The sequence below is a fragment of the Lissotriton vulgaris genome, unplaced genomic scaffold, assembly GCF_964263255.1.
Source record: "Lissotriton vulgaris unplaced genomic scaffold, aLisVul1.2 SCAFFOLD_2044, whole genome shotgun sequence".
Taxonomy (NCBI): Eukaryota; Metazoa; Chordata; class Amphibia; order Caudata; family Salamandridae; genus Lissotriton; species Lissotriton vulgaris.
The window spans coordinates 404,840-431,363 of NW_028253945.1; the positions used below are offsets into that span (position 1 = coordinate 404,840).

The window sequence follows — 26,524 nt, forward strand, 5'->3', positions numbered from 1 at the left end:
CTCGCCAGATGCGCTCCTTGAGTCTGCATTTAATTTTTATTGTTTTCAGCTCTGCAGAATACCAAGGGGAGGAAAACAGTCTCTTGTTAGGCGTCTTATTCGCTTCCGGGGCTTGCGGATTAATTGCCCGAATTACCTAATTATTAAAAGCAATGGCAGCCTGATTGGTATCTGTGTTACAGGTCAAATGCGATATCAGGGCCGTAGTCAACTCTTTTTGGGATATTTTGTTCCAGGCACGTGCCTTGCTCGGAGGGGGTCTGTTTCTACGCTGTGTTATTGTTAGAAAAATTGATTATGAAAGTAACAGCATGATGATCAGACCAAAGTAAAGGCAGCGAGCTGGTAACTTTAATTTGGGCACTATTAGTGAAAATACCATCCAAGGGATGACCTGCTTGATGTGTAGGGTCCCATACGATTTGTGTCATTCCGAAACTGGCTAGGATGTCAGTTAGACTTGCGGTGTCCGGGTTATTCGTCAGCTCTAAATTAAAATTAAAATCCCCCAACAGCGTAAAGGAGTCCACCTTGAAGCATGACTCCAAGCGAGTTTGTAACATGATAATGAAGGCTTGCCTAGGGCCTGGGGGTCTGTACATTAAGATTCTTTGGAAGCATTCCATGTTGTTAAGTTTTATACTTAAAAACATTGCCTCTGTGTTCAATTGTGGCACTGGTGTCATTGTCACCTTGTAACATGCTCGATATATTAAGGCAATCCCTCCCCCTTTTGACCCCGTCCTATCCAGGTTGATGACAAAGTAGTCAGATGGAACTACATATTTTCAATCCGGATCACTCGTGTCATTTGCCCATTTTGCAGTTAGGAAAATCAAGTCTGGGTTATCAAGTTGAATAAGGCACTCCAGGTCGGTTTTGTGTTTCATTACTGACCTGGCATTAATCAGAATGCATTTGATGGCCTTGAGGTGGTTGGCAGTATGCTTTGGTGATTGAACATTATAGTAAGAAGCCAACTCGTCCTGCCCAGTATTAAGTGGCCTGATGCTATTGTGTTGACTGACTAACCTTGACGTGCTGAAGTTAGGGGGACTTGACTTTGCCTTACAGTGATTATTAGGCTTAGTTGTTACTATCCGCGCAGGACACTCACCGAGGTTGAGACGCAAGAGCTCATCACGGAAGTAGGTCATCCTGGAAATTTGTGCAGGGGTCCTGGCGCTGGACGTGCTCTGGGTGCATATGGGCTTGCCTTCGGCATCCGGTGCTTTATAGCCGGATGGTAAGTGCGAAAGAGAAAGGAGAGGCTAGAGCGCTAACCGCTACATGGGTCCGCTCTTACAGATGGGCACCGTGGTCAGCGGGACATAGCAGCAACAGGTGGGCAGTGAGATTCTATTTCCTAAACTCTAATTTCGATAATTTCAGCAGCAAATTAAATATAAACAGTTAAAAAACAATTTAAAAAAAAAACAACTGAGTAAGGAACGCTAATCGGTTGCGCTGCAACCCGATCTTTATACCAGGCGCGGTCGCAGCATCCGGTGCTTTATAGCCGGATGGGAAGTACGAAAGAGAAAGGAGAAGCTAGAGCGCTAACCGCTACATGGATCCGCTCTTACAGACGGGCACCGTGGTCAGTTGGGACCTAGCAGCAACAGGTGGGCAGTGAGATTCTATTTCCTAAACTCTAATTTCGATAATTTCAACAGCAAATGAAAAAGAAAGTTAAAATTTTTTTTTTTTTAAACAAACAACTGACTGAGGAACGCTAATCGTTCGCGCTGCAACTCGATCTTTACACCGACTGATGAGGTAGGTGGTGATGGAGTTGCTGAACGGTGCTCGGGGTCCGGGGGGTCTGTAGACAAGGGTTCCTCTGAGGGTGGTGTTGGGATCGGTGTGAATATGGAAGTGCAGGTGTTCAGCGGTGCTGAGAGTGTCGTCTGTGTTGGTTGAGACTTTGAGAGTGTTCCTGTGGACGATGGCGATTCTTCCTCCCACTCCGTTGGTGCGGTCCTTGCGAGTGATCTTATAGCCTTCCGGGATGGCTATGACGATGTTGGGTGCCGAGGAGGGGTTCAGCCAGGTCTCCGACTTGCCCATACTACAACACAGGAAATCGCAATTACGTTCTATTATGTTCTTAAGCTGGACGCTGCAATCTTTGTGTGAAGGCTATGTGCCATGGCGTTTTATAAACTGCACATCTCTGTTTTCCTCGTACAATCTAACAGAGAAACCGATAGAAATGGCACAGAAGGGAGCAATGTATACAATGCTGCGCATTGAAAAACTGGACAAATTAACATTTACAGTGACAGAATCACCGTCCACAGAATGGTTAATCCATGGCCACATAACTCTCCCGGTAAAAACTTTTCAATTCCATTATTGCCTAGAACAAAGGCAGGCAGGCAGATGTGAAAAAACGGGTAAGGAATTCATCAAGGAATTTTGGAAATTGCCGTACAGATTTCGATGCCAGAGTGGGGAAAATATAATTATTTCTTAGCAGTATTAACTGTGAGAATACCTTAAATGAATCGCTTATATGCCAGGATATAATGCTTCATGGGGCCTGTGATGGTTCAGTAGAAAATATGTCCTGTCACCTAGAGGGTGCATAAGCTGCCATGATAACTCCAGTATTCAAACTACTTTCGAATGGGAGATACTTGATGCTGAACGATCAAGGTTGCTGTGGGATACTTCCGGGCAAATCATATCTGGTAACTGTAAGTTCCAGGGTTCCTTGCTGTATGCAAGTATTGCTTCCTCGAAAACACATACAGTAAGGGAGGCGCCGCTATGGCCTTCATTAAATATTTCATTAATACGGTTTGATACTTTGAGCAGAATGAAAGCCATGCTTACACAAAAATCCATGCCCTTAAACTCTGCTCGAGAGACATTTGATCTCCAAGTAGCAAGGTCTTCAGCAGAGATACAGGCACTTATACGTGCAAGCTGCCCTTTCCATTTCACAGAAAGGGTAAATCGTATCTTTAACATGTCTGATACGACAGGCATTGCCCACTTATTTAAGAACATAGGTACTGGACTGTTAAGCACCTTTCAAACGGTCCTCAGAGTTAATCCAAACTTTATACACTTCGTATTGGGAAACATTTTTGGAGGACTACCGCTGATCCCGTTTCTGATAGCAGGTATCCTGATTGTCGTGTTTTTGCTACACAATGGACGTCCCAGTCACCAAGGAGATGAAAACCGTACTCCTGGGGAGAAAATGCCGTGATCGCATGGTACAACTTCTGGGCACATCTCACCTAAGGGAACTAAGTGCTTCTTGGGTAGATAATCGGATGGGTTTCTCGTGATGCGGTATGCGTTGGCGCCTACTCAAGTATACGAGGTGTATGTAGAAAATGACAGTGTGAAACTGTGCCACAGGCAAGGGGATAACCCTAAAACCCCAAGGTAGACACAAGGCATCAGAAGAACACACACACCTGCAACCTGCTTCTAAGTGCTTCTTGATCTTGTCGTTTAAACCAGTTTGGATGGACTGCATCTTACCTGTCCTCCGATGCCTGTTTTGCGGAGAAGAATGCGTATTGTATCTCTGTCTTACACTCCCATCATGTGCGCGACTGGATGTTAACGCTTTACTGGACCCGATAACAGCCCGTGTTTTGCAGTGTCCCCAGCGTATTGCCATGTTCATGTTGGCATTCTTAAAGCCACAACAGGTAACATCAGCACCTGTTGGTACAGACACCGGCTCCTTCTCTGACACCCAGGCCTTGGATGCCACACAGGCTACACAGGTAACCCTTGCACCGGCTGTGGACAGTACGGAAAATCATCTGTGCTCGATAGACATAATCTGTGAGGTGTTACAGGGACCGCCAACTGCGGAAGCAGGCAACGAGAATGTTGCGTATACAAGGCAGGACACAAACAGTTGACTCATTTGGCCCGTCGTGTGCTTGCAAGAAATTTGGCTTTTTAAAAACAAAACAAAAAACTGAAACTCTATTTCTAAATGGACATTACTTTTACACAAGTATGGCTTTCAGAATGCTTATAGTAGTTCGGACTATACATATAGACAATATAAGGCAATAGCCTATCTGTCAATTTCTAATACTTTCCGTTTTTACAAAATTATTTTTAGATTTTTTTCAGGAAAGCATTTTTAAATTAATGTTTTTAACACAATAACAAACTAATGTTTTGTATATTTGCGTACACATATCTAGAACATCTAGTAGTATGTGTAGAACTTAAAACTATGTCCATTCTGAAGAGGAGTGGGTGTTATATTCCATATAGGTACTATAATATAGGCCTTGGTAAACGTGTTACCCTTCACCTATATTCTCTCCCTACTTTACACTTGTCACGGTTTATAGGGACTGACCTTTTACCTAGATATCACACTGCATTCAGAAAATGGGTTTTCCCTAGTTCGAAATCTCATACATTATGCATGAGGGTTCTTGGAAGCACAGCAGGACTGCCATCTCCTGTATAAAATCTATGTTCAAAGTTCAGGAGCGACGTCATCCTTAGGCCGACACAGTCATACAGCATGGTAGGATGCCTGGGGAGACCTATGGGTGTATATATACATCACATTTTGCTAAGATAGTTAGAGGAGATCAAGACTTTATGTCCGACACACAGACCAGAGACGCGGAGGTTCCTGCATGCATACACTCCAGCTCGCAGTGGTTTGAAAACATAATTGAGACCAGGACGGGGTCCCACAGTCTCACTTAAGGTAATCTGGTTGACTAGATCCTAGAGGAGTTCTTGGTATAACACCTACACCCTTGCTAGGTACATTTAGGTACAGCTAGATAGGGAGGCATAGTAGGAGTATGCATCATTTATTATCATGTGTTTTATATGCTTGAATGCATTTATGATTTTAGTAAGATGGTAGAACTATACCATCCTTTTACTTTCATAGTACAGTTAATCATTTATATCCTATACTGTCTAACGGATTGTTGCAGCACATCTATTCTACACCAGAATAACAAATGTTCAATAAATGATTGTTGAAAACGCCCAGCTTGTTTTATTTGGTGTATCTTTGTGAGAAAAACCAAGTAAGCACGAGTGACTGAGCGAAAGGTAGTACATTGTTTCCACAGTCCTGAGGGATCAGGGTTGTCATGTTCTAAGGTTGCCAGAAACTATTCTCTCCTTGGTAAGAGGAGAATATAGTGGCACTGGAGCTACCTAATATAGAAAGGCTAACATTAGAGCTCGTCTGACAGAAATCCTACAGTGTAGGTTGTCTAAACGCGCAGATCCTGTATATTTTCTATAGGAACTACACAACAGCACAGTGGGCGTGCCACTGGCGTGCCAAAGGACTGCCCATCTGAGCCCCTCCGCACCAGGACCCCATGCCAATTGATAAAATACACGAGTAAGGAATTGCAGTAAATGCAGAATGCTGGTAAGCAGACTTGCTGTAGATCCCATGATCTATCCCCCACGCTGAAGCACTATAAAAGTCAAATATGTAATTTTGACCTCAAGGAAAGCTGCCTAGATCAGCAGGTGCCCAGGCAGCTCCTAGAAGCCCCCATGGAGATAACTGAAGGGCAAGTCTCGGGGAGGAAGTTTTGGTGCATGCTTCTTAACATAAGCTCTCTTGTTAAAAATAGATTTGATTCTGCCGACTTTCTGATACAACATAACCCAGACACTGCTTTTATCACAGAAATGTGGGCTGACAATTCCTCAGACTCAGACTTTAATAGCGCTATCCCTAGGGGCTATAATGTTGAACGACTAGACAGACCAAAAAAGAAAGGTGGGTGTAATGTGGTAGGTGAGGCCTACCACGTGCTGACACAATGCTAATTAATAAGGACACTCGATGATCGTTAGCCGGAAAGACCCCGAGCGGTCTTCCGCTTGTTTATTTATACCCCGGCGCGAGCCCGCCCCGGGGTTGTGCGTGCGTGCGTGGGGGAAAGGCAACATTGTAGTGGAGAGCCCGAGTGGCTCTCTACATCCCTCCTTTATTTTAGTTCGTTCTGCCCTCGGGCGTTCGGCTGACAGTTTATGGAGATGTCCATGCAAAGTCCCTCAGCCGTTGGCTAGGCACCGGATTGGGCCTCAGGCTGTAGCGCTGACTCCGGATCCCTGATGGTCCAGCAGCCCCAGCCGGGGTTGCACTCGGGTCTTCGCTCGACTCAGAGGCCCTTGGTTGACTCTGCTCGGTGCCGAGGCCTGGTGACATTGGCCTCGGTTGATTCTCTCCGCGTGCCGGTCTTGGCAGAGGACTCGGGGACCTGGGGCCGCTTGGCCCTTCCAGCATCGGCTCTTCCTCTGCCGCGTCCTCCGCTCGCGGGTGCCCCATGGCTGCGTCGGTAGTTTTTCTGAAGCAGGATACGTTCCGTGTGACAGTTTGTCCATTTCTCCTGGCCGTGATCATTGTCCCTTGTACCTTTACGACTCTCCACACCTCTGGTTCAAACGGTGTTCGAAACTTCCATCCTGGGTATCGATCCTTGACGACCACGGCGTCACCTTCTCGGATGTCCGGTTCTCTGGCACGGCGGTGCAGGCTTGCTTTGGCATTAGTGACCTGTCTCCTGGCTTGCGTGGCCTCTGCGTCTCTCTCTGCCGGCCTCCACTCGCTCACTGTGGGTATGCCGTCTCTAGGGGCCCGCTTGAACAGCACGTGGGCTGGGGCGCACTTTGTCGTCGAGTGCGGCGTTTGCCGATAGGCTCCTAGAAACTGATCTAGTGCTGTCTCTAGATCTTCCCCTTTGTCCACGGCAATCCGAAGTGCTCTGTTTATGGTCCGCATCAGCCTTTCCACTTCTCCGTTGGCTTGGGGCCACAGCGGAGTGATCCTTCTGTGGTTGATTCTGAGGGATTCTAGGTATGCTTGGAACTCTCGCCCTTGAAAGGGAGGGCCGTTGTCTGATTTAATTTCCTCTGGGAGTCCCATGGTTGCGAACACTCGGTTTAGCACCTTTCTGACGTGTGGGAAGGCGGTGGATTCTATGACTTCCACGATGGGGAATTTCGAAAAGGAGTCTACCAGCACCAACATCTGCCTCCCATCTGGGAAGCTGCCAAAGTCAATGCTCAATTGGGTCCATGGAGCCCTGGGCGCATCTTCCGTGATTACAGGGGCTGGAAGGGGTTCACCTCCGGTGATCGTGCAGGCATGGCAGGACCGTACCATTTCCTCTACTTGGGTGTCCATTGCTGGGAACCACACCTTGCTTCGAAGGCGCGCTTTCGTTTTTGCCATGCCTTGGTGTCCCACGTGGGCCAAACTCAATGCGCGCTGTTGGAGGCTTTCTGGCATGACGAGGAGGTGTCCTCGCAGAATCACTCCTTCTTCTCCCACGCTGAGTTCACTGCGAATGTGCCATAGCTGCTGTCTCGCATGGCTGACCTCCGGACGGAGGCTTGCGGCGCCATCTAGGAAGCGGGCCCATTGGTTCTCCTCCAGGGCCCGGCGAACTTTCGTGAGGGTTTCATCTCCCGCCGTGGCTTCTCCGATCTCCTTGAGGGTCATGTTGTCAGGACACGCGGCCTGCGTGACCATGTGCACAATCTCTTCTACCTCCTCTCCATCTTCGGTGGGTGGCGGTTGCGAGGCAACGTCCGGGTGCCGCGATAGGTAGTCGGCGGGATTGTGAGCGCCAGGCCGGAACACCACTTTGAAACGATAGCCCTGTAGCTGGACGGCCCACCGCTCGATCCGTGGAGGGGCTAGTCTTGAGGTTCCTGCAAACAGGGGTAGGAGAGGCTTGTGGTCTGTGACCACGGTGAATTCCTGTCCGCAGAGGTAGAGATGGAAGTGCTGGCAGGCCCATTTGATTGCCAGGGCCTCCCTTTCTATCTGTGCGTATCTGGTTTCCGTGTCTGTCAGCGCCTTGCTGGCATAGGCGACTGGCCTCCATTCCTCCGGACCGTATTCTTGCAAAAGGACGGCTCCTAGTCCCACGGGACTGGCGTCCACAATCAGTTCAGTTTTCCGTCTTGGCTGAAAGTAGGCCATGGTGGTATTATCTAGAAGGCCAGCTTTGACGTTTTGGAACGCTTTGTTTGCGGCCGAGGTCCAGTCCCACTTCTGATCTGTGCGGGTGAGAGCCCGGAGGGGTTCCGCGATGGCAGCCAGGTTCGGAATGAACCGGCCACAGTACGTGGCCATGCCCAGAAAGCTGCGTACTTCCGTTGGGTTCCGAGGTGTGCTAGCCGCTTTAATCGCCTCCGCTTTCTTTGGGTCTACCTTGAGGCCTTCCCTGGTGAACGTGTACCCGAAGAAGTCCACTGCTTCCTGGTAGAAGGCACATTTGGCTCGATGCAAGGTTAATCCGCTGTCGGCTAGCCTCTGCAGAGTCGCCCTCAGGTTGATGTGATGCTCTTCTAGGGTTGAAGAATAGACAAGGATGTCATCGCTCAGGTTGATGACACCCGTCAGTCCTGACAGCACCTCCCGGATAGCGTTTTGAAAAACCTCGGCTGCCGAGGATACGCCGAAGCTGAGCCTTGTGTAGCGACGCAGCCCCACGTGCGTCGAAAAGGTGGTAATGTACCGGCTGGCGGGCTCTAACTCTAGCTGGTGATACCCGGAGTTAAGGTCCAGCTTCGAAAACCACTTTGCCCCGTTGAGGTCTGCGATGATGTCCTCCATGGTGGGGGTGATGTGCCTCTCACGCTTGACGGCCGTGTTCGGAAGTCTCATATCCACACATAGGCGAATGGCTCCTGGTTGCTTTGGTTTGGGGGCGACGACCAACGGGGAGACCCAGGGTGTCGGTCCCGACACTTTCTCAATCACCCCCAGCTCTTCAAGCTTCCGCAGCTCCTCCTCTACTTGTGGCCGTAGGTTGAAGGGCACCCGTCTATGCCTGAGTGCGACGGGCCTCACAGTGGGATCTATGTGAAGTTTGAATTTCCGCCCCTTGAGTTTGCCAAGTCCTTTAAACAGTTCTGGGAAGTCTTTGAGCATGAAATCCGCGTGTGCTTGGTGCACCTGGTTGGCGAAGAATACCAGGCCGAGATCCTCCGCGGTATGGCAACTCAGGAGGGTGCCTTTCTTGCCTTCCGTGATATGGAATTTGGTCTCGGTGGAGTATTCCCCATTGACGACTGTGGTTTGTATCACTCCTCGGAGAGGGAGCGGTTCCGTGCTTCCATAAGTGTATATCCTTGCCGTGGACGGCGTTAGCGTCGGCTTTGGGGACATGTTGTCATACTGCTCTGAGTCCATGACGTTGACAGACGCTCCGGTATCAATCAACGCATTGACATTCGTCCCGTCCACAGTGATGGAGCACATGGGCGGTGGCCTTCGTTTTGTGGATGCCCGGCTGACATAGGAGACGATGTATACTTCGTCATCTTCATCGTCCTCGTACCTGGGTCGACGGTCTTGTGCTTCAGTGTCTGGCGGGGGTCGCTCCTGATCGAGCGATAGCTGGTGAATCCGCTGCGTCACCGCGCGGGCACGTGGTCCTGCTGATTTGAATTTGCCGCCTCGGCAAACGGCGGCAAAATGGTTGAGGCGCCCACACTTGAGGCACGTCTTGCCTCTGGCGCTGCACGTGGCGGCCGCCGGGTGGTCTTCTCCGCAGTACCCACAGCGGTTGGTTCGTGGAGGGCCTTGTCGCTGCCTTGCCGGCGGGAATCGTCTGTGAACAGCGTCCACCCGCTCCTCCTTGATGGTCGGGGTTCGCGCCACCGTTGGGGCAATGACAGGAGTGCGCAACGCTACCTCCATTTCTTCTGCTCTGGCATCCGATAGTTCATGGGATCTTGCTAGGACGAGTATCTCGTCGAGCGATATTCCTGGCTGCCTGAGGATTAACTTTCTTAGCAGCTTTGACTTGCATCCAACAATTATTTGATCCCTGATCTCCTCCCTTGGGTCTGTGAATGGGCACGTGCTCGCCAGTCGACGGAGTCGAGCATAGTACATGTCGACGGATTCAGATTCAGTTTGCCAGGCGCGCTTGAACTTGAACTTCTCGAAGTCGTTGTTTAGCTGCGGGTCAAAATGGGCGTTTAGGGCCGCGACCGCGGCGTCGTAGTCATCATCGGATCCAGTGTTTGGGAGCGATTCGAACAGGTCGTAGATTTCTTGTCCCCCGTAGAGGATGAGCAGCGATCTCTTCACCGTTCCATCGGTTTCTCTGGTTCCCTTGAAGTATAGATTGAGGCGGCCGACCCACGCCCTCCATCGGAGCGCGGCCGTTGCTGGATCCGACGTTTCGCTGAACGGCGGGATGGGCGCTGCGCCGGCATGCAGGTGGGCAGGCTGTGCAGGAGTAGTGGGCCCAGCAGGGGCCTGATTTCCTGCCTGGGCGTTAGCCTGAGGGAGGACTGCAGGTGGCGGTGGCTGGACAACGCCGTCTTGAGCCGCACCGGCGTCGACACTCATGGTGAGGCACTAGGTGAGGAGGATAGGTGCTTTCCGGGGCCGTATCTGTGCCCAAAGCAGGGCGCCGGGGTCCGTTGCCAGCTGGTACCCCTCGCTGCAGCGACTGTGGTCCGGGTGTTCCCTTTGTCTCGAGCCTCGCCGAGTTTACAGGGCCACTGGCCTCGCAGGAGCCACTTAATGCAGGCAGGAGTGGGGCTCGAAGTGCACTCGCCAATGCTTGTTGTTCGCTGAGCTACCAGAAATGACACAGTCAGGAGCGTGTCCCGATTTGCTGCAGCCAATGCTTGTTTGCAGGAGCGTGATCCAAAGTGCTGCTGCCAATGCTTGTTCGCGCTGATAGTGCGGCGTGGGCCAGGGGGGCGAGATGAGATGAACAGCGCAGAGCCTCGCGCACACGCAGAGGCGTCACTCGGCAGCTGCTTGGGGCGAGGGAGAGGCGGGCCTGCTCCAGGCCGCAATCACGTGGTCCTTCTGGAGCCTCGTCTTCTCGCTTCCCGGCGATATGAGGGGCGCGGTGAGCGCGCGCAGGCGGGGCAGAGTGAACACTCACCCGTAGGAGGCGAAGGTCGAGCTCCGGCGCTGCGAGTCCCGCCAGCTGAAGGCGCACCCTCACGGGTGACGCGTGGGCGGGTCTCGGTCTCCGGGCACAGCGGGCAGGATCGGCAGAGCACCGCCGCCGGAGCACCCACAGCAGGATTTGCAGGAGGCGGTGGGCACGCGTGGGAAACGACCGCCTCGTCGCCAGTGTAATGTGGTAGGTGAGGCCTACCACGTGCTGACACAATGCTAATTAATAAGGACACTCGGACACTCGATGATCGTTAGCCGGAAAGACCCCGAGCGGTCTTCCGCTTGTTTATTTATACCCCGGCGCGAGCCCGCCCCGGGGTTGTGCGTGCGTGCGTGGGGGAAAGGCAACATTGTAGTGGAGAGCCCGAGTGGCTCGCTACAGTGGGGGAGTTGCAAATGTCTTTCGGTGCTCAATTAAAGGTAACTTTCAGCCAATTTTCCATTTGGCCTGTGAAGCCCTCTGCTTTGCCCTGAAACGGTTTCAAGGTTTACTGATTTATCATCCACCAGGCCCAAAGGCTAATTTCCTTCGCAAAATTCAGGAGTTCATGGAATCAGCTTTAAGGATACCCCAGTTTTACGTTAGTAGATGGTTTTAATTTTGAGTTGGAGCTGCTGAATAATTTGGACACCAACAATTTGACTGACAGCCTTAGGAGCTTTAACCTAAACCAGTTAATAAATGAACCCACGCAACTTGCAAACCACACACTGGATGGAATATTTACAAACTAGCAGGAGCTAAAAGTAGAGAAGGTCCTGCCAGCAGTATGGTCTGATCACAAGGTTATCCGTTTCTCTGTCAGGATTCCCTCACATAATAACCAAGATAATAATAAATCTAGAAAGTATCAATTATCGGTCCTGGAAAATTCTTAATGTTGAGAAACAGAGGGACATTCTCTCCAATACTTGTCCAGCTCTAGATAGTAACTTGAACAATGCTGCAATTGACTACACACATTTGTTAAACTCCGCATCACTGAAGATGGTCCCTGAAAAAATATTAAAAAGTTATAGGAAAAATCCATCAGCCCCATGGTTCTCACAAGAATTAAAAGCTTTTCAATGAAAATGCAGGCATAAAGAGCACTTATGCAGGAAGGAATACTGTCCGAACAAAAAGGCAAAATATGGAGAACTACTTGTACAGTATAAGGGCCTAATAAAAACATCCAAAACAAAATTAAAACATAGAACTCTTTAAAACAGCTCAATCCCGGTCTAAATGAAATAATCAAAGCTCTTTTAAACCAGACAAATCATTTTGTAACAAGCTGGCAATGCGTTTTCAGTCAAAAGTTAATTCGAGCCAGTGTAGTGGCCAATCCGCTTATGAATAAAGGGCACTTTCTGAATATATGGAAAAAAGCATCTATCCTACCAATGATGAAAAAACCCTCTCTGGATCCAACAAAGGTGGAAAACTAAAGACCCATATCTCGACTACCTTTCCCTGAAAAAATAATGGAGAAAGTATTGAATGAGGAGATGCTAGACTTTTTGGATGCTCATTTGCTGCTCGATTCCTCACACTACGGCTTCAGAGCAAATCATTGCACTGAATCGTCCTTGGTAGCGGCTTCTTAGGAAGTAAGAATGGCAGTCGACAAGGGTGGTAAAAAGGCACGGATTCTATTGGATCTATCTCCCGCATTTGATACGGTCCACCAATCACTCCTCAAAGAGGCTCCATTTGCTAGGCTTTAGAAACCCGGCTTTAGCCCTATGAGCTAATTTTTGAGTAACCGACAACAGCGGGTGGTGATGGGGAGTGCAAGCTCCATCCTATTCTCCTTACCCTATGGTGTTCCTCAGGGGTCCTCCCTTAGCCCCACACTGTTTAATATCATTGTTAGCCCCCTTATTAATCTGATTAGTAGCTTTGGCTTAGCTGTATTTTCCTACGCTGATGATACTCAGAAAGTGGTATCTATTTCATCAGATGTAAACAAAGGAGCAAGACATTTTTGTAACTATGTCCCAAGTTGCAATATGGATGCAAAACAATTGTCTGAAACTGAACTGTGATAAAACCGAGGTGATGCTTTTTTGGCAAAGAGACCACCTTCTGGAATGACTCATGGTGGCTATCGAGCCTAGGCAAGTTCCCAGTTCCGGTCCAGAAAGTAAGAAATCTAGGAGTTAATTTCGACTCACAACTATCCTTTTCTGAACAAACAAATTCAATCACCGCTTCAGGTTTTTTTTGTGATAAAAGTCCTGAAAATAATCTTTCTGTTTATTCCCCTTCACCTGCAAAAAACAGTAATAACAGCACTTATTCTCTCAAAGCTGATTATAATACTCTGTATTCGGGTGCTCATAAATGTGTGAAAAATAAATTACAGGTATTGTAAAAATGCAGCAGTCAGATTTCTACTCAAAATTCCTAAGTTTAACTTCATGGGTCAATCATTGCAGGATCTTCATTGTTTTCCTGTGAAAAAAAAGGATAGTGGCTATGTGTATAGTCTACGAGGCCCTACATCAAACTGGCTCTAAGTACTTTCAGGATCGGTTTTCCTGGTATTTATTTATTTAGTGTGTTTTGGTATCGCGCACAGCTACCCCAACGGGGTGTCCCGGCGCTCCTGTATAACTACACGCAGACCTTTGATGGTTAATTGAGGCAGAAGTAACTCAGCAGAACAGGTGAGTTTTGAGTGCTCGCCGGAAAGGTTGTTCATCTTTGATCAGCCGGATGGCAATAGGAAGTTTATTCCATAGGGCCGCTGTCAACACTGGGAAAGTTTTCCCACCTGAGCGGGATTTCCTGAATCTAGGAACCGACAGGAAGTTTTTTGACGAGGAACGTAGGGTCCTGAAGTTATTATAAGGGATCAAACAGGAAGACAGATATGCGGAGCCTTTACCCTGCATTGCCCGATGAGCTAGTACCAAAGCTTTAAATTCGGCCCTCTTTTGCAGTGGTAGCCAGTGGAGTTTGCGGCGGTGAGGGGTAATGTGCTCACGTAGGGGGAGACCGGTAACCAATCGCATCGCCGCATTCTGTACTGTCTGAAGGCGATGACTGAGCCCTGCAGACAGGCCAGAATAGAGGCCATTGGCGTAGTCCAGGTGTGAAGTGATCAACGCCTGGACAACAATCTTCCTGGTGTTACTCGGCAGAAAGTGAATGAACTTTTTTAGCATTCTAATCTTGGCTAGACAGGCAGTGGAGACTGTATGCACTTGATGATAAAAAGTAAGGTTGGAGTCCCATCTCACTCCAAGATTCTTCACAGATTCTTTTGGGAGGGGGGGGGGTACTTAAGTCGGTAGGCCACCAAATATTAGGGTCCAGTGGAGAAGGCTGGTGAAAAAAGAGAACGTCCGTTTTCCCAGCATTCAATCTAAGAAAATTATTGTCCATCCAGTGGGCAATTGTACGGAGACAATTTTTTAATGGATCAAAAGTTGAGGGGGAGATGTTATTAAATGAAAACATAAGCTGGATATCATCAGGATAAGAGGTGACCTTTATACCAGTTTGGGCGATGATATCGAAAAGTGGGGAAAAATAAACATTAAATAAGAGGGGGCTCAGCGAGGAGCCCTGAGGGACTCCCCACCGAAGCGGATGACTTTCAGAAATGAATGGGGGAATAAACACTGCCTGGGTCCGGCTAGACAAGAAGGATGAAATCCATCCTAAGGCCGTGCCCTGAATACCTTTTGAATGCAGGCGATCAAGGAGGAGGGGGTGGGAGACGGTGTCGAATGCTGCCGACAAGTCCAGCAGCACCAACACCGCTCTTGATCCCTCGTCCAGCCTCCATCTTACTGCGTCTGACATCTCGATGAGAGCCGACTCAGTGCTGTATCCTGGTCTAAAGCCGTGCTGAGAATCGTGAAAGGCACCTGATGTTTCGAGAAAGCTGGCTAGTTGTTGTTGAGCAAGTCTTTCTAGTACTTTAGCAGGGGCAGGCAGTAGAGAAATAGGCCTGTAGTTGGCAGGATCACAGGGATCGGCGCTGGCCTTCTTAATTATCGGAACCAGGCGTGCTTGTTTCCAGGTGTCGGGGAAAACTCCCAGCTGTAATGAGTCATTCCATATTCTGTTCAGAAAGGGATTAAGGATGGGAGCTAAGGATTTGTAATGTTTAGCCGGCCATGGGTCCAGCGGAGAGCCAGATTTAATTTTAAGAAGTTCTGCAAGAGATTGTTCCAGAGAAATCTCTGCAAAATCAACGAACAGGGACTCAGGGCCAGGTAGAGAAACGGGTATAGGACTTTTATATACTGAGGTGTTGGTAGGGAAAGAATCGTGAATGGTGGCTATTTTATTCTCGAAAAAGACAGAGAGATTATCACAGAGAGTCTGTGATACCACTGGAGGTCGTTTCAATGCCAGGGGATCTGTGAAGGATCGGACTGTCTCAAATATTTCCCTTGATGAACCTTGGGAACGATTAATTTTTTCTTCTAAGAATATTCTTTTATGTTCAATGATCTTTTTCCTATAGTTTTTCAGGGCGGCTTTGTAAAGAATTTTACGATCTGGTGAGAAGGTGATTCTCCAACGTCTCTCAAGACGTTTACATTCTGATTTGAGCTTGCGAAGATTATTCGAATACCATGGGGCCGAGGGAGCAGAGCGATAGGTTTTTATGGGCCTAATAGGGGCGATCTGATCGATTGCCGAAGTAATGTGATCATTAATGTGTGTTAATCTTGTATCAAGGTCAAGGCTCGTATCAAAGTGGTCAACAGATAAGAGATGAGGAGCTAGGCTATCAGGAGAAATCCTACTCCAGTTTCTGCCCAGTTGTTTAGCCGGACGGACATGACGGTTTGTGCAGTGGCAGGGAAATATGAAAGGGACAAGCAGGTGATCCGACCAGACTACAGGAACAGGATTGAGTGTGACTAGGCCTTCCAAGTTCGTACAGATTAAATCAAGAGTGTGGCCTGCTTTGTGCGTTGGACCACTAACAACTTGATTCAGTCCGCCGTCAGCCAGAGTGGACAAGAAATTAAGGGAGGCAGTATCCTCCATATTGTCAACATGAATATTGAAATCCCCAAGGAGGGTGAAATTGGCATAACGCAGTGAAGCTTGTAGGGCGTAATCCAAGAAGACTGGAAGGTGGGATGGTTTAGAATTGGGAGGTCGATACGCCAGGAGGCCGGAGAATGTAAAATTGGGCGAAATATTAATACAAAAAGGAAGCGCTTCAATGCGTTCCACTTGATTATAGGCGAAAGACGAAATAGACCAATGGGTTCTATATATTATGGCCACTCCTCCCCCAGGGTGTGAGCTCTATCTGTTGGCACAGAATATATTATAGCCCGACGGGATTGCTAGATGTAACGCAGGATTGGTGTCATCTCCTAACCACGTCTCAGTAAGAAACAATACATCCCATTTATCTTCTTCCAAAGTATGGAATACGTCAAGGGAGTGTTTGACTAAGGATCGGCAGTCTAGCAGGCCAGCTTTTAAGCGTGTCTGCAGAGAAGAAGTCTGTAGAAGGCCATGCAGAAATCTCAGACCCAGCTCCTCACGATCTGTCATAATTCCCAGATCAAATAAAGCAAGATGGGGAGGCAGGGCGTTTTCCAAAGGGGCAGTAAATGCTGGAACTCATTACCCCTTAATGCTGCATTGTCAACCTTCTCTGATGCAATTTAGGAAACAGCTTAAGACTTAACTATTTAACGAAGCTGTTGACTAATTCACTGTTATAATCTATTGCGTCTCAGGATCCGACTGGTTCTGATGTTCGGCCTATAGCGCTAAGACACCTTTGGATAATCCTGTAGCTTACAAAATCTTTTCATTTATTCATGGAGGTCAACAAAACAAAGACTGTTCATGATGAGACCATTTCAACCTCCAATCCTTAATGAATTATCTTTATTGCATTCTGGAAGACGAGTATGAAGGACAGACCGCAATCATTGTCTTCCTCCGTGTTTTATTTCATTTTACGTCTTGTGTTGGAATTGTGAGAAACAAATCTTTACATTTGGCAGTTCCTAATTAATTATTGGTTGGTAAAGGCCAGCTTGTTCCTTTGCTTCTGCCATGCAGTTGCTCTTTCCCATTTACATTCTGTCAGTGTAGCCGCAGCCGACTCCACCGAAGCAAAACCTTGCATAGGTGGCCTGTCAACGAGAGGTCCACCGGGCCATTGTAACCCTGACCTGAGGGCGAGCTACCAATGCTGATTTTTCTCGTCTGAAATTGCTATTCAAGGCCTGGCAGTTTTGAATAGAAAAATGGAGGAAAAAAAATACCTGATGTGAGAAAACTTCCTTGGCTTGGCAGAATACTGAGAACAATTTAACGCTGTGCTGGAGTTTCATTTTGCAGCTCCTATAAGAATTCAGAGAGGCCCTACAAAAACAGGGAGTCCTCTTAGCATAAAGGTGCCTTACGTGCACTGTACTGGCGAGCAGTCTTCTGCTGGAGAGGTGGTGGAGAGGGTGTTTGCCTCATATGTGGTCAAAAATATTGCCCATCAAGATCAAAATGACATCCCATTTGCCCATTTGTGGTCACATGGCACAGTCCCCCTTACAGCAGAAGCAGGGCTGCTGCGTGGCCACAACTCAAGTCGGAGTAGCAGAATTACAGTTCTGGAGTCGCCTTGAGTTGGTAGGCCTTGGGTTAGTACCAGACAATCCTGAAATTGGCTTTCTCAAGTTGTTTCACATATCAGGCTGATCTTCTTTTCCTGGACATTCTCTCCTCCAGCAGATACACTCCTCCCCTCTTATAGCAGAGACACTGGCCTCTGGGCTTTAGGCAGACCCATAGCTTCTCCAACAAGTTGTGGAGACTTCAGGTGATGTCCCCTTCACCTCTGGAATGCCTGTGCAGACACCAGCCCTTGTCTCACAGCAGCTCTTCCAGTACTTTTCTGAACATTCCATTACATGGCCAAGAAGAACTTGGAACTGGGAAAATGTGGAATATTTGGGTCTCACTTTTATACTCCTTCTCAAGATATGGGATGTGGATACAATGTCTATGGTACTGTAACCGGTTTGAGGTGGTTCCATTTAAAAGGACTATAGGGTATACACAGCTTTTGAGTTTGTGCAAGGTGATGGTTATTACAGCAGGTGGTAATGATGCTGGCTCCAAGCAGGTGTATCCAAAGCATGGGCACAATAGATTGTAAATTCTATGTACTGCGGTTTCCTTAGCCTTCCTCAAGTGGCAAATTGAAAAGGACAAGATACCTCCTCACCTTTATTCACATAATTTGATGACTCTCTCCCACTCGCCTACAATTATCAAATGGCAGTGCTCCTGGAGGACTAATCAGCAATCCTTTGCTAAAAGGTCCTCAATTAATTTCTAAAGGTAATCCTATTTCTATACTTCCTCACTTCGGTATCTAGATCTTCTCCCTCCAGCCAAGGAATGCAGACCTACACTTCCACTGTCTGATAAAACTGTATCCACCCTCCATCTTGTGCCATACTGAACCAGGTGCAACTCAATATGGGTCCCACTGGTCACAGCAATGATAGTCTCACCACTCAAGGAATGATGCTATCATACATGTGCCATACATCCACCATGCATGTATGCACTTGTCAAGCACACATTCTGTCAGCGCAATGGACTGGGTGTTATATCTCAGTGGAAATTTACATGAGGCTGCACTCTTACAGAAACAGAAAAATATCTGCTCAAGACTATGAATTTCAAAAAAATCGGTATGCTGACACCATTTTCAACAATCCAGGACAATAATAGTAGTACCAAATCATTGCAAAGGGTACACTTAGTGTGCCACCTACAGGTCACAGAACAGGTCATGGATCTTAGCTTTACCATGGAGAGGCGCAGACCTCATTGCACACATGCTGGATTAGTGTGTTAGCTTGGTAAATAGACCCCTGACTACCAGTTTCACATGCAATTGGCTCCCTCAGGGCAGGAGTAAATGCCTGTAAGGAAGCTGAGTGCTTTTGAAATGGTAGGGGAATGGGTGGACAGATTAGACCAGAGGGGTAGAGTTTACAGGAAGAGATGAGCTTACTGACGGGGTACTTAGGCAAAGGGATTAAATGAGTAAGGAATAGGCTGTAATAAGTAATCGTAGATGGACCTAAACATCTGAAGCTGAAGATGGTCGAGAAAACAAGCAGGAAGCAGGGCCAAGCCCTCCCAGACCGAACACACAACACGGCAAACCCATAATCCAGTTTCCCTTTCCTCTAGTCGCCTCAGTGAGAGGTAGATGATGGATTTTTATTTTTATTATTTATGAATATTAAAGTCCTGCATCACTTGCTAATGTCAGAATTGTGGGTCTCTTGTATAATTAACCTAACCTAAACTTTTGTTACAGATTCAGGACACAACTAAATAGAGTTAAGTGTGTTACTGAACTATCTGCTTTCAACATGTCAATGGTCAAGTAACAGGTCTACTCCAACTCTTATCCTTATGAGGTTGACACTCTGTGGGCCATAACACTGGATGAGTACATATATAAGCATTTTTCAGAACTTTAAACTTGGAAGCCTGTAGTATTGAGTCTGTTGGACCTGGCCCTCTCTGTAGTGTCACCCCAGATTTTTGCCTTCCTTTGCTGAACTCTGTTTATGCTGGCATTTTTTTCCTGTTAACCAGTGGTAATGTTCTTGTGCCTTTCCTTCTAAACATGGTAAACCATGGCCTATAATTGTACCACCTGAGTGGTACAATTGATTTACTTAAAAGTCCCTAGTATATAGTACTTCATGTACCTAGGGCCTTTAAATTAAATGCTACTAGTAGGCTGCTGCAAACATTGTGCCACCTACTAATGTAGCACTACAAAATAGGTCTTGAATCTGCCACAGCAGCCTGTAGTGCAATTTTAAACTGTCATTTTGACCTGACAAATCACTCTTTTGCCAGCCCAAACCTTCCTTTTTAATACTCATAAGGCATCCCTAAAGTAGGCCCTAACCACCCCTAGGGCAGGGTAAATGGTATTTAAAAAGCAGGACATGTGAGTTTAAGTGTTACATTTCCTGGCAATGAAAAACTACTAAAGTTTTTTTTCCAATAATGTAATGCAAGCTCTCCCATAGACGTAACAATGGGTTGCATTATTACACTCAATAGGTGCTTACTTCAGTTTTGGAACCAATAGAAAATTTATGTTCACACTCAAATGAATTGTAATTTTAAATTCTCTTTAAAGGTAAGTTCGGATTTTAAGTTAACATTTTGAAAATTCCTCATTTAGAAAGTTGCCATTTATCTGCCAAACCAACTGTGCCTTTTTGACAGTTTCCTGGTTTGCATGTCTGTGAATGGCTCTCCTGTTGTGGGTTGTGTATTGCTTCCAGACATTGAAACAAAAGAGGCCTGGGTGTGAGGGGAGAGGGTCTTCCTGACAGGTCGGCTGCTGTAGGGCTGTATGCTGCCTTGATAACATGTCACAACAACCTGCCTGGGGCACACATAATAGTACATGACACCATGCCTGCCCTGGCCTTTTCCCCCCCAGACAGCGTGGATCCAGGACCAGAGGAAGGGGGGAGAACTGACCAGAACCAGTTTGGCTGGCACCAAGGATAAAAGTGGCACCTTTAGAATCTCTCATTAAAATACTCCTGGACCAGTGTAAGAATCAGAAAAAGGACTGCCCTGCAGTCTGAAGAAAAGAGATTGGAATTGGTTGCATTGACCCCTGGTCCCTAGAAGTGACTTGAAGAGTCAGCTGGCTGACCACCTGTTTGAGCTACAGGCACACAAGCTTCCAGAGGCCTGCCCTGCTATCCAGCTGACAAAAACCCAACCTAAACTAGTCCTCTCTACTGACCTCTGGAGGAGTGAGCCCCTACCCCTCCGCCCAAGTGCTGTCCTCAAGGTCCTGGACTCTTGACTGGAGTCAGAGTTTATTCATCCTATAACTGAAGGTCTCACCGGATCAGACGCAGCGCGGCGCATTACGATTTAGGACCTCACATTGCAGCACCTCACAGCTCATGATCGGCAGCTTCACTAGAACTGACGCAGCAGACTAACGCAGGACTCGGCGTCACAGGACGTCTCTTTGCAGGCCTATGCAGCCCTGGATCAGCACCCTCACCAGGACAAAGCAGAGCAGCACAGACCGACGCAGGACCTTGCAGTGCCGCACCATGGACAAACCGATACAATTGTCAGCAGGCTGAACTGGGTCCTGTACTTGGCCCGTACTCCATCGCAGTCAGCCTGAACTTGTGACTTTGTTTCAGCTCAGCGTGACCAGATCACCGCTGTTGGCGCTTTGTAGTTTTCTAAATTGGGATGTAATTTGTGTTGTGTTGTGTTTTCACTTTATTACTGTTCAAGTGCTTCATACCTACTTTCTCTAGACATTGTCTCTATGTTAAGTCTGACTGATATTATGTCAAGCTACCAGAAGGATAAGCACAGGTTTATTTAGGGACTTTTGTGGTTCACCCTGATAAGGACTTTGTTTAATATTTGAGTGGGGCTTCCACCCCTCTCAACTAATAAGCCTATTTCTTACAGAGCTGTATTTTATTACCGCATTAATAAGATTATCAGCTTTGATCCACTGCATCTCTTTCATATGTTAGTATTTAGGTGTCTTAAAAACAAAACAGCTGGGAACAGAATACATTGGTGATCTCATAAATATAGGCATTTACTGGTTACAGGACATCCTTTATAGTCACATTAAGGAGATCTTTGTGGTTTCTCACCCAGTGATTCAATTGTCATTTTCTGGAGATCCACTTCCTTTGCCTGGTCTGTCTCCTCCTCGGTCTCCTTAATGGTACTGTGAGTCGCATGCTCAGCGTTCATATCGTCATACCTTGAAAAGAGAGAAGTGTGGATGCTGTTAAATGTTCATCTGTTCAGAAGGAAGGAGTAACAGTACTCGAGTAATCTTGTATTGTGTCTGATAAATGAAAGGAAGTTAAACTTTGTAAATAGGTAGGTAGTGGGCAGGCAGCATTTACCATGGGCAAAATGAGGATTGGAACAGTGGGCTTCGAACAAAAACCGAGCCTGTACCGTGAGATACCGGATGAAGACTTCCCACAGTAATGGAAAGGACTGGGACCGCTATTGAGAAATAACGAAGGAATATAAGACCTTCCAGTGTGAAGGACCCGACAAAGGGTGCACCTAACCGGATTAATGGAGAGACTTCCCAAAAGAAAGGGTATGACTGAGAATCTGGACTGTCGAATGAATAAATGAGAAGCAGCTCAAAGATAAAACCGGGGGATGGAAAATGTGCACTGCAGAAAAACAAACTGTCAGTTGTACTGTATAATATATAATTTGTTAATGGTTTAAATAGTATTATTTACTTTCATACATGTAAATATAATACACCAATGCCCTAAAGTGAAAAAAAATATATAAAGTAAAATGCAGAAAAGCTATTAATATTTGTTTTTTTTTGTATAGGGCATTATATCGCACTTCCACGGTTTCTAAATTCTGTAAAAAATTAGAAGTATAACCCACATTAAGTATACTCAATTTAGCATTGTCAGAAGGATGGAAGCCTGAGTCTGCCTTGCTGGGATGCACACTTGCAACCTTCTGAACACAATTTGCAAATTAAGATGAAAACCGATACCAAGAAATTGATATGCATGTAGAAAAAAGTAAACAAGCACTGGCATAGCCAATAGGTATTGACTTTTGGACCTTATAAGTATGTAGCCATGCAAGACGCCCATTGCAGCGTGTACGTGTTGGGATAGAGCAATCGAAAACAACCCTGAAAAGAGAAGTGGTGGAAACATTATATGCCCTTGAAGATTTTATACCAGGAACAATCCACAATGGAAGACTGGCACAATGCAAGAACTGATTTGACTTCCAGTTTAAGATAAGTTTCCACCACCCTTAAAACTTAAGGCCTCGACAAGATAAGATATGGTGATGCCCCATACAAGCAGTGGCATCTGTAAAAGTGATTTTTTTTTTGTGGGGGGCACACATGGTGTCACAGATAAAAGTGGTGGGACCACCTATAAAGATATATATACAAACACACATTTCCCTAAAATATTTAAATGTGACTTTGTAGGTCGCTGTATAGATAGAACGCAAAAATATATAGTCAGATTTAGGGGGGAAAAACACCACTACGTTGCAACGTAAGTCAGTGCTACAAATGAACGTGTGCAATGTACGTTTGTTATTTCTGTACCGCCTCTTAAAACATTCAGCAGTTATGAGGGCACAAAAAGGGAGGGGGGGCTGAACAAATCGAGCTAGAGCTCGTGCTTCATCTGCTTCCCCCTCCGCCCACTAGAAACAACACAGTGCGGACATTTTATGCAGTTCTGTAAGTACTGAAAAACGATCAGTACTACAGCTTCGAGAAGAGGAAGGAGTGGGCACTGGGAATAATTTGTAGGGGTAAAGAAAGGAGAGGAGACAGAACAACCCATGAGTTTATAAATCCCGCACATCCGAAATCCTCTCCTGTCGCCCGCTCACCTTCTGCACTCGCCCCATGAAGCAGACTGGCTTCCCAAAGTACAATGCCAAAATGCTAGCACTGATGCACATTCTGGGTAAATGTGGATGCCACCCATTGACAGTCACTCCTCTACTCTCCAGCTCAAAAAAACTCCAGTCCAAATTCTTCAATGTTCTGTGGCGGGAACTGGTCACATCCACCTTGCTTCTTCCCTAATGGAGGAGACTATGAGATAATCGTAGCCATAGGCAGAGACAACTTTTGTGTTTTTGAATTGCCTGTCATAGTTGTCCTACTTTCATCTTGAAACCAACTCATATAAGGCTGTGATAACTACAACCAATGCTACAGGTAACGCTATACTGCGTAACATGTGGAACGGTTGTTCGATGGCTCCTTGTGGCATAGGTAAGCCTGCCTTGTTTCTTGCGACTAAGGGCGGTACTTCACATCATTGGATGGTTTACTTAAAACTAGAACATCACGGGCTAGAATATGGAATGATCGCAATAAGGAGGAAACAGACTATTCCCTGGTGTAATCCGCGAAAGTATTTAAATTCTAAATTAATCACCCCACGCACCACTGCAGTAATAAAACCAGAGACAAATAATTCAAGTTTAAAGAAATTCTACTGTTAATAACCGGGATGCAACGAAATACGCATGCGTGGGGCATAAACAAAACTTACCAATAAGAAGTGACCCAGACACAGGGTGCAACATCCCATTAGCTATAAAGAATATAGTAGCATGAAACGGCATTCACATAACTACCAAACCTGCCTAGCCGTTTGAAGCAGCATTCACGCAACTAACAAACAGGGTGCATGTAGTGAAATCCTGCAACACCTTGCTAGAGCAACATTCTTAACCACAATAACAAGCAACACGGAGGGTATGGATGTAGCTGGGGGGGGGGGGGGGGGGGGGGAGGGGACAATGGTGCATTGGAAAATGTAGCTGCCCTGCTTTCTTTCATCCACACGGTGCCCGCTTCACGAAACAAAGCACAGCAGCCATGGAGCGGTGTCGAATTGACAGTGAAGAAGGCACATAGCTGCCCCTGGGGAGTGCTTTTCAGTGCTGTTGTGTTTTACAAGTGGCGATATGTAATCCTGCTTCTAATAAGTGCTTGCATTCTAAATGAAAAAAAAGGTCGAAAGACACAACATTCAAGTGGAAGCGGACAAGTTAAAGTTAAAGCAACTTCTTTTTAAAGAACACTGACAAAAGCCAATCAAAAGCTGGAAGCAGGATCTAAGCCCATAGAGTGAATCGAGCATGTCTCGAATACAGCGCATGCGTGCTGCCTAGGTTCAGCCTAAAAATAAAAAAAGTGTTAAAGAAAAAGAAAGGCAAAAGAGACTGGAAACAAAGAACAAGCACTGGCAGAGTCAATGAGTCTAAGCGGGACGTGCTTGAAACCCTTTCATCCTGCCGTGAGGGGAACGGCTGTATGTTTCTCTCTACCCAACTCACCTGCATTATTCCAGCGCCGTGAGGGGAACCGCAAGTACCGGGGCAGCTACGCCACCGTGAGGAGAACAGACAGCTCTAGACTACAGCACCCAGAAGACTCTCTGTGGCGCCGGTGAAGGGCGTCACTGTGGGGTGACTGAGGACTTTAAAGGCAGCCCGGCACCAACACAGCGCAGGACGGGCTTGAAACCCTTTCATCCTGCTGTGAGGGGAACAGCTGTATTTTCCCCTCTACTCACCTCACCTGCATTATTACAGCGCCGTGAGGGGAACGGCAAGTACCGGGGTAGCTGTAGCGACCGGATTTTCATACCTTGTTATCAGCTTACCAATTATAGCACACCCAGCCGCCACGTACCACCACCCTTCTCAGGCCCTATAGAGCACAACACCTAAAATACCTACCTGAGAATGGGGAAATGACAGTAAACTAGAGGAATATTATTACTAGTTGCCCAAAAACTGATCTCACTTCTATATCAGCAACTACCCATTGGAGGGGAAATAACCCGTCCCTCTGTGAGCATTTGGTAAAGAAAGGTCTCAATCCTCCCAAGCAAGAACTGTTAGGCCAAATTATTCTCATCTGAAGTTATTCCTTGTCATGAACTACACATTCTACTATCATCAGTTACCTGTAAGAAGGGAATTACAGATCCTTCTATACGTCAGTAACTGGCTAGAGAGAAAGGTTAATTCTGCCTCCTAAATAACATTCAAATCCAATGGATAATCATTGGAGTCTATTTATTACATAACAATAATAATGTAGAAAGAGCAATAGCATTTATGCAAATGGAAACCTAAGCACAACCTAAAGAGCAAAGGATAAATGGTTATGTATCATACTCTAAGAACGCCCCACCTTGGTCCTGCACATTCCGGCCTTGGCAGTTGAGCTGGCCCCTCTATCACTGTTGCTTCGGTTCATTCGGGACTCTGCTTTGCAATCACGGGGACACATCTGCACCGCTATGCCTCATCGAAACTGCCACCTTTCTCAGCATTCACCAGCTATCTTCAAACTCCACTGCAGCTACGATAACAATTGCTGCATCCATGGGGACAACTATTGGTAATGACTACAGTGACTACTGGAACTGAACTCTCCCTCTGCTCCACTGCACCTCGATAATATAGAAGGCCCTCTCTTCATGGAAATTTCCAGCCAGCAACCTGCCTCCCACCGAATTCCTGTATCAAGCCCCGCGCTCCCTACGCACCCACAGTGGCCAGCTGCTGTTGCGTCTGGAGCCTGGGAAATAAGCACATTCCTTCGATAAGATCCGGTCTTCACCGGTTTCTAATTAGCGAACAACAAGTTAAAACTAAAGCAATACCTCTGACTTACAAGCAACTCAGAGATTCAGGGCAGAGACAAGATGGAGTCCCTCTAGCTTAGGCCTTTAAGCCCGGGAAGAGGTGAAAGAGACATGACATCATGTCCAAGCACATAGGTAAACCTTGCAAATAGGTAGGAAAAAGTCAGAAATAAAGGATTCATAATTATATACTGAGATGGCAGTGTACAGCGGTCACCACCAGTCCAATTAGCACAAATTATCCTGTCGTTACAGCAGCTACGCCGCCGTGAGGGGAACGGCCAGCTCGAGACTACAGCACCCAGAAGGCTCTCTGTGGCGCCGGTGAAGGGCGTCACAGTGGGCGACTGAGGCCGTCAA

At 47.0% G+C, this 26,524-nt stretch overlaps 1 protein-coding gene across 1 annotated transcript in view; it reads right to left on the reverse strand.

Moving 5' to 3' along the window:
• LOC147660709 (erythroid membrane-associated protein-like) overlaps window positions 1-26,524 on the reverse strand; it is a gene marked incomplete at its 5' end in the record, with an annotated part of 139,835 nt that overhangs the window by 103,932 nt on the left and 9,379 nt on the right. The window contains one exon of the mRNA XM_086951518.1: window positions 21,614-21,726. Within this exon, the coding sequence (XP_086807644.1) occupies window positions 21,614-21,726 (113 nt within the window). The remainder of the gene's footprint in view (window positions 1-21,613; window positions 21,727-26,524) is intronic.